Here is a 12,062-nt window from a genome sequence, read left to right as displayed (position 1 = left end):
AATTCTGGTTTCCATCAGTAGCAACACAGAAAACCGGATGAAATGCAGATAACAGGAAAAGAATCCAATGATTTTGTTCCAGGGGAAAGACCGGAGAGCACTGTAGGACTCAAGATCATCAATGTTAAATTACGACTGTTCACAAAACTATTTTAAAAGGCCATTATGCTTGACTACTTTTTGTACAAGAGATTGCTTCTAAAAAGTGATTTGGGAACAATGTGTCTCATGGGGTAAAATGAATACTTCAAGGAGAACTTAAGTTGTGTGCTCTTAAATTTTTAAGTTGATAAATCTATCAGACACCATTTCATCTATTTTATAAATTCTTTTTTCAGTTAACCATATGGACCAGAGATTAGTTCACGTGTTTACAGATGACTTCTGAGTAAGTTGTAGATTTACTAAGTAAGATTTATGAAGCCAGATGGTATGCGTTTGTGTCTTTATCGAAATGGAATTTAGTTACAGGAAGGATGGCAAGGTTAGCCTTCAATCACCATCTTTTAAAGAGGCATATTTGTATGCTTTTATTTTTAATACATCATGTTCTGTTGCCAAAAAAGGGAAAAAGCAACAGACCATTGACTCAGGAAATGTAATGCTCAGAGAAACTTAGCCATTATCACAGATGGTACAGGACTAAACATTACTGTCAGGATAATAAAAAATATTAGTGATTACACTGCTCAAACCACTTGGCAAATTCCAGGGAAATATCTGTACTGAAATTTTTCAAAACAATATAAGAATCTGATTTTTGCAGTTAAAGGGAAATTGGGAACAGAGAGCCAGAGTAACTGAGAAGACAACTGGAGCCAGAGAAGTAACTGCTGCCTTCTCTCCTCAGAGGAGCAGGTACCAATGCGCTTCTCCCGCCTCTGAAAGTTTTTCTTCTCAAGAGACAGCAAAGACAGTGACAAAAGCCTCGTCTCTGAATCTCCCTTTTAGCTGGACCCACACACACTGCTGTGCTGTGTGCAGCCGCTCAACAGTGTCTGACTCTTTGGGACCCCAGGCCCGACAGCACTGGGGTCCAGACACCGTGCTTGTCCAGTCTGAGGACTCGGATCGTCCGTCTGGGCCCCCCAGGCTGCTGTGTCCCACCGAGGGTGCTACAGCCACTCCTGGCGTCAAGCGTTGCCGCCTGTTCAGCAGTGGCTCCGGCTCGAGGGCGCCCGGAAGGCAGAGCCTCAAGTCTGCCCCGCGGGGTCAGTCCAGGGCAGGGGTCGGTCACGGTGGGCCCTTCCCGTCTGCACCCCGGATGGTCAGCCCAGGGCAGGGGGCGGTCACAGCGGGCCCTTCCCGTCTGCACCCCGGATGGTCAGCCCAGGGTAGGGGGCGGTCACAGTGGGCCCTTCCCGTCTGCCCTGCGGGGGTCAGCCCAGGGTAGGGGGTGGTCACGGTGGGCCCTTCCCGTCTGCCCTGCGGGGGTCAGTCCAGGGCAGGGGGTGGTCACGGTGGGCCCTTCCCGTCTGCCCCGGATGGCCTGCCACCTCCTCGCCCACCACCCGCCGCCGCGTCCTCAGAATTATTTAGCAGAAAAACCCAAGTGAGAATGCGGCTGCGACCAGGCCCCTTTGTCCGGACCAGCATGCCCCGCCCTTGAGTTTCCCTCCACTTACCGTCTGGGCCGGGCGGTCCTGGGAGCCCGGGGGGACCGCGGAGCCCTGGCTGCCCATCAGTCCCTGGGGGGCCGGGGTACAGCGCGGGGAAACCCTGTTCTCCTGTGAAGCCTTTGGGTCCCATTTCACCTGGCAAGCCTCTCTTCTCATCTGAAAACCCAACAGTGAACACAGCCTTGTTAACCCCTGGGATTCAGCCATGGTGCTGCTGTGCCCCGAGACCACCCTGGACCCGTGGCTTACGGTCCAGCCAGCGACCTAGAGGGCGATGCCGCTGGATATTTCATCAGCACCGTTCCACTGTAAAAAAACCCCTCTGCCCGCCCCCAGAGGACAGCCGGAGAGCTGTTACAACGCTTGGACGGCTGCGCTCCTCCCAGCCAGCGACAGACAGAACCACGCGCGTTACCGTCAGCAGCACGTCTAGCTTAGTTAGGACACAGCAGCTCTGTGACCACATTGAAACGCAGTTGAGACGTAGGCACGCTCGGGCCCGCTGAAGGGACAGAGCGCCGGCGAGGGGCGGGGCTCGCGGGAGACCCGCGCGCACGTCTTAGCTTCGAGGCCGCGGAAGCTCAGTACCTTCGTCTCCGATGGTTGTGCCGGGCCGGCCTGGCAGGCCGGGGTCTCCTGGTACCCCGCGGTCTCCTGGCTCCCCGGGAGCTCCTGGGGATCCCGGCTCACCTCTGACACCTGGAACCGAGACAGACACCCCACGATGAAAGGACCGCTGTCCAGGCCTCGGGGCAGATGTTCACACTCGTCGGAGGTATACGGACTGATGCCCTGTCCATCGCATGAGGCACGCAGGGTCCAAATGTTCCGTCTATGGCGGCCCTGCCTTCAGGGAGCTCATTCTTAATTAGATAAGGCTGATGTTGCAGTTTAGTCGCTCAGTCACATCTGACTCTGTGCAACCCATGGACTGCAGCCCGCCAGGCTCCTCTGTCCAGGGGATTCTCCAGGCAAGCATCCTGGAGTGGGTTGCCATTTCCTCCTCCAGGGTGTCTTCCCGACCCAGGGATGGAACCCATGTCTCCTGCATTGACAGGCAGATTCTTCATCACTAAGCCACCCAGGAAGCCCAAACAGGGTCGATACAAAATTCCTACAAATATTATAAAACGAGACAGGCCCAGAATACCAAAACCATATAGGGAGGTTTCAAAGGACGGGAGGGTTATTTGGGGGGAAAATTTGACTTTGAGGGATCACGGAGAATGAAAATAATAGTGGATAGTATTTCTGAGCTTGTGAGTGTGTGGGCTCCGTGCTACACGCTTGACCGACATTCGATTCCCGTAGAAGCGTGCGCCTGGATAGTATTACAGCCGCCGTGTCAGAGGGCAGAGGCGCCAGGCTTCAGAGAAGGTGACCTAACAGCTGGTGCAGGCAAGGGACAGTGGAGGAGGGTCAGGGAAGGACGTCCAGGGGGCAGGGTACGGCGGAGGAGGGTCAGGGAAGGAAGTCCAGGGGGCAGGAGACGGCGGAGGAGGGGTCAGGGAAGGACGTCCAGGGGGCAGGGGACAGTGGAGGAGGGTCAGGGAAGGATGTCCAGGGGGCACGTCAGCCAGACGGAAGGCTCAGAGCGGGCGCACCCAGAGCTGGAACAGAAACCAGGGAAGGTGCTGGGCAGCACCGACGGAGGCCCAGTGGGCACTAGGCTGGGCTTCCGCGGTGCTGCTGCGGGTGGCAGGGCGGGAGCCCACACGAGGTAGGCCTGAACGAAAGCCTTTCCTGGCGGAGGAAAGCAGGGGGCGCTCCGTGACACTCCTCTTATCCCACAGGGAGGGAGCGTTCACGAGACAGGTTCTCCGAGGTTAAGTGCTGAAGAGCACTTCCCCTGTTTTGCTTAGAAAGGCCTTCCCCTGAGCTCACGGCTCTGAGCCCACAACAGACGACAAAGCCCGCGAGACGTGAGCGCGAAGAATGAGCGGCACAGACCTTTGGCCACGGAAGGATACGGGGAGTAGGCCGGGGGGCCGGGGGGGCCTGGGTCGCCCCTTTCTCCCTGGAGAAGGAAGACAGGGAAACGAGAGAAGGTTAGTTGGCCTCTCGGAGCTCTGCACCCGAAGGCTGCTTCCAGATCTGAGAGGACGACAAGCCGGGCGGGGATGTCGCCCACGCTCCATGCCCGCACTGGTCAGTCCAGCCTCCCGGCTGCCAGCCAGACACGCTGGCAGAGGACGGAGCGGGCGGGGTCCCTCTCACCCTGAGACCCCTGTCAGACACCAGGAGTGGCCAGGGGACCGCCTGCCTCCGGGCAGACTCCTCCACGTCGATGGCACCATCGGATCGCCCGTGAGGGTGAGCTGGGGGTGTGTGCCCATGCCCGATCTAACACCATCCGGACGGTGAGACCCAGATTCCACGAGCCGCCTAGATGTCTCTGAGCCTCGCCTGCCCCAGAAGGCCTGGCTGCGAGCCCTCTGTCCTCATCAGCGGTTCCCTGCCTGGTGGGGTATGCCCCCTACCTTGCTGGGTCCCCTGACAACTGGAGCAGCTGTGGCCCGAGTCCTCAACACCCCCTGCCCGACCATGGAATTATTCATGGGAACCAGGGGCCCCCACCCTCTCGTTACTATGTCCGCCTCTCTCAGCCCCCTCCCCCCTTCTCCGATGAGGGTGGACAGGAGGTGATCAGACCACCACCCGGAGGAAGGAAGTGAAAGCTGCCCCCTGCCCCCCAGAGGAGACCTGAGCCCACCTTGGGTCCTGGCAATCCGTCAGGGCCTTGGTACCCGTCCAGTCCTCTGCTTCCCTGCAGGAAAGATGCTTGGTGCTTATTTTATCTCTAAAATATAAAGGCATGACCAGTGTATTGTAGCTAACAAAATCAACTGTCCCTGGGATTCTCCAGGCAAGAACACTGGAGTCTGTAGCCTTTCCCTTTCTCCAGGGGATCTTCCCGACCCAGGGATCGAAACTGGGTTTCCTGCATTGCAGGCAGATTCTTCACCATCTGAACCACCAGGGGAGTCCAGTAAAATCAACAATAATTGGTTAAAATCACCTTCTACCCCCTTGGCATTCAATTTTCCCTGACTTTAGTTTCAAACGTGTCTTTTTAAAGTTGCTTTGCTTGAATCAGGATTCAATAAAAGTCAAACCATGGCATTTGGCTGGGAGGTCTCAGCTTGCTTGCTTCTCCTCCTTTCTACCTTTTCAGTTCCCTTTCCTGTGGCTGTTGAGGAAACGGTCATCTGGGTGTGAACACCCCACGTGGTGGACTGGTCCACTCCATCCTCCTGGAGCTGGGCCCAGGGGCTCCTGGCCCCCGGCGGGCTCTGGATGGCTAGTGGCTGTTCGGTCTTGGGCCTCCATCCTCCTGGAGCTGGGCCCAGGGGCTCCTGGCCCCCGGCGGGCTCTGGACTCTTGTGGCTGTTAGGTCTTGGGCCTCCTTAGGCTCAGGTCCGCCTTTTGAGTTTCTTGGAGGGTCCTGAGTCCTTCCTGCTGAGTCACACACAGTAACTGCCCTGATGTTGGGACTTCAAGACTGACCAGTGGGGTAGAGTGTTGGCAACCTGATCCACTTATTAAAACCAGCTCCCAAGGTGGGTTCTGAAAATTTTTAGTTAATGCCAACTAGAAGCATGAAGCCTCTTCATTTAGAAGCTTTTGCTCTTGACTTAAAAAATCTCTAATTGTAATGATCGCATTTTAATTCCCTTGAATACTTATTGAAAGGTAAGGTTTACCCATATGGGCTGCATCGTATCTGGATAGGTATTTAAAGCTTAAAAAAAAAATCTAGAAATTTATTCCTTCTTGCAAAAGAATATATATACTAAGGCCCCCTAAAATCAGAATGCCAATGGGATAAAAATGTGCATTATTTGGTTACCTTACAGGATATTTTGAAATCCAGGAGCATGCATGCTGAAAGTTACTTTGTTTAGAATGAACTAAGATTGGCTTCATTCGGTATTTTATGTTGGGCCTCTGGTTTAAACCGACTCTCTTTCATACTAAGTGAAGACTGGAAAGCGAAGGCAAACTTCTCTGATATTAAAAGTGACCACCTGCCTAGTGACTGCCCCATGACACGGGCCAGAGCCTGGATGGAGCCTGGAGCGACCGTGGAGTCGGTGACCAGGCATGCTGACCGAGCCGTGTCCAGCGAGACACAGCCAGCCGCTCAAATGATGCTGCCCGTGTGGACGTGGAACCCCCGAGGAGCGCTGGGTGGAAGACACGCGTGGAGAACAGTGCAGGGATGCTCCCTCTCCCTGGCTAAACTGCAGGCATGTGAGCACACGCCCTTCCTGTGGAGCCCTGGTCTGATGGGCACCGGCCCACGGGCCCAGGGGTCTGCGGCGGGCGGGGGAGCATGTACTCTGTGCCTGAGTGAAGACAGCGAAGGGTGAAAACAAAGGAATCGTCACTAAAAAGACCTATTTATGCGTCTTCTCTCTCGTAAGATCCAGCATTCAGGCAGCCCTACGCCTGATCCAGATTCAAAACGCATTTCTCACCGAATGTTTGCTTCCTACAAAGGGGACTGAAACTCCTTCTGCGGAACCCGGGATAAAGACAACAAACTGGGTCGTCCCTGAAGGCCAGTGAAAACGTGAGCGATCACAGATGGAGATGCGGGCGGACTGTCGGCCACCACGCCGGCCCCTTCTTACAGCACGCTGGGGGTGACACAGGAAGGGTCAGACTGGAGGTCCCGGGGCTGCGGCCAGCGCGGGGGGACGTGACCGGCGGCCTGGGGCGGGGAGACCCCGTGCTGGCCTCCCAAACGACAGAACATGTGAACGAGCCCCACGCCTCAGGGATGATGGGGAGGCGTCATTTCTGCTCCTGCACACGTGGGGAAGTTTTAGGGGGGGCGTTTTTTTCTGGGAGGCCCCAGTCTTCACATGTGACCTCTGTAAGGGTGTCTCAGGCCTGGACTAGATCGCATTTCACGCCCCAAACTTACTTTCTGTCCCGGCAAGCCTTTCTCACTGTCGATGCCGGGGGCACCCTGGATTGAAGAGAAAACAGAAGCGGTGACAGCTGAGAACATGCAGCGACATTTCCTGGGCACTGTCACGGCACCTGCCTGGCTAAGTCAGTAAATCCTTTGCTATGACAATGCTGACTCCATCTAACGTCCTCTCCTTCCTGGAGGAGAGGCATCAATTTAGTGATGTTTTCACCTCATGCATCCTGGCTGTGACTTAAGAACCGTGGAGAAACCCATAAACACAGCACAGGCGAAACGTACAGCCAGAAGGCGCCCCGCACCCTCGTGCTCTCAGTCTTCGTTCTGATTTTTGGAGCTGACACTCGTCCTTGGGTGGCTGTGGCCCGTCGCCCCAAGGTCACTGTCTTTTTCTCTAGCCCGTCTTTGCCCACCTTGCCAGCTCACTGGGGGTGGACTGGGCCAGCTGACCGAGCTTGGGCCGGTGGAGGGCGGTGGGCCCTCGGGCCAGGAGCGACAGGGGGCAGAGCCTCGAGAGAAGACTGCCCCCCACCCCATCTGCCCCACCGGGGATGTTTTTCTTGGACTCTCGGGGCAGCAAGAAATTGACTTGGTTGGATATAGCCTCCATTTCTGTTACCATGGAGTCATTCGGGCTAATACAAGCAGAAACGCGTCTGAGTTCCGTTCATGTCCCTCCTCTGAAGCGGGGAGCACGGTCTCAAAACCCCCAGTTACTGGGTGGCAATGCTGTGTCGGTCAGTGCAGGCTCAGGGTCGCAGCCGACAGCCCACGGAGGGGCAGGACCCTGACAGTGAGCGTCAGGGATCGGGGTTGGGGGCAAACCTCTGTATTTTCAGGCCAGTGCTGCTGTGCACCGAGGGCTGGGGGCTCCAGGGGCACAGACTGACGTGACAGCAGGCCGCGAGGGCACGCTGCACAACGCTGGCAACAGAGCCAGGGCCTCAGAACAACCAGGCCGAGCAGGGCCTCTGGGGACAGCCAGTCAGTGTGCCGTAGATCCTGGCAACAGAGCCAGGGCCTCATAACAACCAGGCCGAGCAGGGCCTCTGGGGGACAGCCAGTCAGTGTACCGTAGATCCACAACACACGCTCATGGGCATCAACTGTACCCCAACAAGCAAGGAAAGGAAAATAAAGTCAAAGCGCACGGCAGGTGCAGAAACTTTACCCGTGGTCCCGAGAAGCCCACGACGCCTTCTTCTCCCTTCAAGGAGACGCCCTAGGAGAGAACAGAGAGACCACGCTTCACGGTCTGCCTGCTGTGGGGGCTCATTCTTAGTGGCCCCCGCTGCGGCCAGCCTGCCTCTGTCTCTCCAGCTCCACGCAGGACGTGCTCCTAGGACGTCTGCACTCGGCTGGGATGGTCATCACCGGGCATCGTCCCCTGGTAAGTGGCAACGGGGAGGACTGGGGACTCGGGGGCAGCGAGACCCAGATCAGGGAAGGCAGAGGGGTGACACGGCCAGGCCCTGGCCAGGAAGCCGCCACAAGCCCGCCCGGGCCTGCCCTCCACCGCACTGCTCTTCTGAGCGGTTTGGGCTCATTTATGAGCTTCAGAAGAGGGTGGTCAGCCGGTGCTGACTCTGCCGAAAGAAGACATCCTGACACTGTTTTCTGAAAAACTGAGAGAAACGATCACCCTTTCCTGCCACAGACGCGTGGACTGGAGACCAGAGCTGTGGGTTGGTACGCCCCGGACAGTCTAACATTGTGATGGGACCCCGGAGAACGTGGGAACCAGGAGAAGAAGCATCTTTATTCCTTGACTTACTATTCTCCCTGGTTCTCCCTGGCTGCCTTTTTCACCCTGTGAAGATACGAAAGACAAGAAATGCTCATTAATTCACGAATAGTATTTAAAATGGATCAGGATTTATGACATAAGGTGCAGAGTATTTTATACAACTGCAAACAATGAATATAAACGGATTGTAACAAACAACTCCCTAAACCTCTTGGCTTCAAAATTCACATTTTCTTGGATTTTCACAATATCGACGAAATTGTGTGTTATTCTGATATGATCTCAAGACTGTCTCTTTTCTGCCTGTGAGTTTCCTGCAGGGCCCACAGTGGCAGGGCAGGTGCCTGGGGGACAGCCCCAGTGATAACAGAGGGGCTGTCATTTGATAATGAAACAGCGAAAGATCATTCAGGTGAAAGAGGATAAGGCAGTGGAGTGGGGGGAATCCTCTGAGGACAAGGCTCATCAGGAGCGAGTTAAGGTCCTGAGTGAGAGTGGCTTTGGAAAGCAACGTCAGTTTTATTTCTTTCAAAATAATTTTCTGTCTTCGTTTTTGGCTGCGTGGGGTCTCCACTGCTGCATGGGTTTCTCTCTAGCTGCGGCGTGTGGGGGCTTCTCTGGCTGCGGCGCGTGGGGGCTTCTCTCTGGCTGTGGTGTGTGGGCTTCTCATTGCGGTGGCTTCTCCTGTTGTTGAGCACAGGCTCCAGGGCGTGTGGGCTTCAGTAGTCACAGCCCCCGGGCCCTAGATTGTGGCTCAACGGTTGTGGCGCACGGGCTTAGCTGCTCTTTCCCCACCAGGGATCGAACCCGTGTCTCCTGCATTGGCAGGTGGTTTCTTTACGACTGAGCCACCCATGACGTCATTTATATGATCAATTTCCCCCATTTCTCTCAGTCTAAAATGGGGAAGGAAATGCAGTGATGGGTCCGTTCACCCATCAGTCCTAGGACAGCTCCCAGGATCCTGCAGTTCCGGGCTGCCCCCTGCAGGCTGGCCGGGGCCAGCCCTGGGACCCGTCGCCTCTGCAGTTCAGTCCAGTTCAGCCCCTCAGTCGTGTCCGACTCTTTGCGACCCCATGGACTGCAGCACGCCAGGCCTCCCTGTCCATCACTAACTCCCGGAATTTACTCAAACTCATGTCCATTGAGTCGGTGATGCCATCCAGCCATCTCATCCTCTCTTGCCCCCTTCTCCTCCTGCCCTCAAACTTTCCCAGCATCAGGGTCTTTTCAAATGAGTCAACTCTTTGCATCAGGTGGCCAAAGTAATGGAGTTTCAGCTTCAGCATCAGTCCTTCCAATGAACACCCAGGACTGATCTCTTTAGGATGGACTGGCTGGATCTCCTTGCAGTCCAAGGGACTATCGAGAGTCTTCTCCAACACCACAGTTGAAAAGTATCAATTCTTCGGTGCTCAGCTTTCTTTATGGTCTAACTCTCACATCCATACATGGCCACAGGAAAAAGCATAGCCTTGACTAGATGGACCTTTGTTGGCAAAGTACTGTCTCTGCTTGTTAGCATTCCCTCTTAGCTGCAGAGAACAAGGAAATGTGGTTCAGCCGCTCAATGATCTCAGCAGGGTCGCACCTGCTCTGGCCTCACTCCATCCTGGGCTATTGTCCTGACACTGGACGGGGGCCCTACTCTGCTGATGGTCAGGTCCCCCCAGGAGCCAGAGTCCCTCCTGAATCCACCCCGATGACCCTGGAGGCCCTGTCCTGCCTGGTGGTCCAGGGCTGTCCTGCTCGCAACCTGGCTGGCACATGACCGTCCACTCTGGGCTCGCAGCAGCCGCTGCCCAGGCTGCTTCTGTTAGCGGTCAAGTCACTCATAACGCCGCAGCTGCACAGACTCACGTCCCCTGTGGGGGGGGGTCCAGCCTGCCCTCTCCCGTCCGTCCCCCGGCATTCACACCGCATCTTGACAGATGCTCGAGAGACAGGGATCAGGGTCTACGTTTGGGATTTTTGCTTTGGCTCCCGTGACCTTTTATGGTGCGTCTCAGCCCGGCCACCACCCTGCCGCCCTACGAGGTCAGTATTCTACCAGGTCAGTGCTTCGGTCTTTATTAAGCACAAGGGAACCAGAAGGCTTAGGACGGGTGAACGGTCTGTCTGAGTGAATGAGTGATAGAGAAGGGTGTTAATTTTTATTTAGACTCTAAGAGGATGCTTTTAATCAAACAAAACATTAACAGAAACTACAAGAGTCAGAAATCTGACTTTGACCCAAGAAGCCCACAGGGACGCTCCATGTCAGCAAAACGTAGGCTTTCTTTTGCTCACACAGCTCCATGTCCTGGCAGTGAGCTGTGCCGCGACCACTGGCTACGTCTACACTAGAGACTGAAGACGGAGCTGATTCTTAAATGGATCCACGTGTTGGTTCCAATTCATCATGATTACGAGCAATGATACTGAGACGCCTGCGACTGTGGTCAGTGCTTTCAAACACGTAATTTGCTAATTCGGTGGGGAGGGCATTTCCACTTTGAATGTGACTGTTTGAATAAGACCAAAGAAAGCCACATCTTTTTCTCCTCCTCCTGTTAGTTCAAATGGGAGCGCGTCAGTCTTGCTGCAGCCCTTTACCTTATACTGCTCTGGGAGAAGCTCGTACACCGGCGTGGGCTTCTCGACGTAACCGTTGTCCGGTGGAATCCCGCCGGGCCCCTGCAGTCCCATGTCGCCCTGTGAACGGTTTAGCAAAGCGATTGTCTTTAGACTGAAGGACACGACCGAGGTTGAATAAAAGCACGATCCCACCGCAAACTGCTGTTTCTGTCTTTGCGTATTATCACACGTACATCAATTTTAATAGTTTACAATCATAAGATAAAAATCGTATATAAGCCTGAATGGCAGGGGGTTTTGGGGAGAATGGATGCATGTACATGTACGGCTGAGTCACAACACTGCTAATTGGCTGTACCCCAACGTGAAACGTTTTAAAAACGTAAAAAGATCACATAGAATAAAGTAACGGTAAGGTAAGATCACTTGATTTCCACTTGCATTAACAATCATTTAGAATTTAGGCACATAAGCTGTTTAGCTTGGTCACAATTTGCGGTTGCATTTGCTTCAGTGGAATTATCTCCTTACGATGAGTTTCTGTACAAGGAAGTCATTCGGCCTGTGCGCCGAATGTTTTGGTGGTTACTGCTGTGTTTTATGCTACTGCTTTCTAAGACTGGTGCCCAAGACATAAATCAGAACGGGCGTCCCAGGTGGCACTAGAAATAAAGAATCCACCTGCCGATGCAGGAGACGACAGAGGCGCAATTCATTCCTTGGGTCTGGAAGAGCCCTGTCTTGCAGATTCTAACCACCACTGGAGCCTGTCTGGTAACCTGACACTTGACAATGATTGTTTCCTTTCAAACGGGGTATTTGCAGAGCACCTCAGGATAACAGCATAAAACGAAGACATCAGAATGAGCCATCAGTATTTCCTAATTCAATCTAGTAAGTTTCCTTTACCTTTTCACCTTTTTCTCCATAAAAACCAAGTCCTCTGTTGCCCTGAAAGACAGATGGCTTCTGTAAGTTTAAAGTCAATAATCACAGTGAAATGAAATTGTCTTTTTTTAGAAAAAGAAATCTAACATCTGTGTATTTGCAACGTCACTGGACAACTATCCTTCCTAATATTCTGGCTTCAGCTCCCAGGAGCGAATTAACACAAAAGGAAAAGAAACGTCTTTTCTTTTGCTAATTCCGTATATAAACGGTGTAATGCAAGTCTGAGTCC

General features: G+C 54.1%; 1 protein-coding gene across 2 annotated transcripts in view; it reads right to left on the bottom strand.

Moving 5' to 3' along the window:
* Positions 1–12,062, bottom strand: part of COL4A2 (collagen type IV alpha 2 chain) — a 161,595-nt gene that overhangs the window by 36,262 nt on the left and 113,271 nt on the right. For both annotated transcript variants that reach the window (XM_059892323.1, XM_025000171.2), the window contains exons 12-20: positions 11,792–11,833; positions 10,901–10,999; positions 8,333–8,368; positions 7,730–7,780; positions 6,553–6,597; positions 4,333–4,386; positions 3,570–3,636; positions 2,208–2,318; positions 1,626–1,775 (exon numbers count right to left, since the gene is read on the bottom strand). In XM_059892323.1, coding sequence (XP_059748306.1) covers positions 1,626–1,775; positions 2,208–2,318; positions 3,570–3,636; positions 4,333–4,386; positions 6,553–6,597; positions 7,730–7,780; positions 8,333–8,368; positions 10,901–10,999; positions 11,792–11,833 — 655 coding nt within the window. The remainder of the gene's footprint in view (positions 1–1,625; positions 1,776–2,207; positions 2,319–3,569; positions 3,637–4,332; positions 4,387–6,552; positions 6,598–7,729; positions 7,781–8,332; positions 8,369–10,900; positions 11,000–11,791; positions 11,834–12,062) is intronic.

The sequence above is a fragment of the Bos taurus genome, chromosome 12, assembly GCF_002263795.3.
Source record: "Bos taurus isolate L1 Dominette 01449 registration number 42190680 breed Hereford chromosome 12, ARS-UCD2.0, whole genome shotgun sequence".
In the NCBI taxonomy this organism is placed as follows: Eukaryota; Metazoa; Chordata; class Mammalia; order Artiodactyla; family Bovidae; genus Bos; species Bos taurus.
Note: the sequence above shows the minus strand (reverse complement) of the source record. Positions and strands in the feature narration are given on the sequence as shown.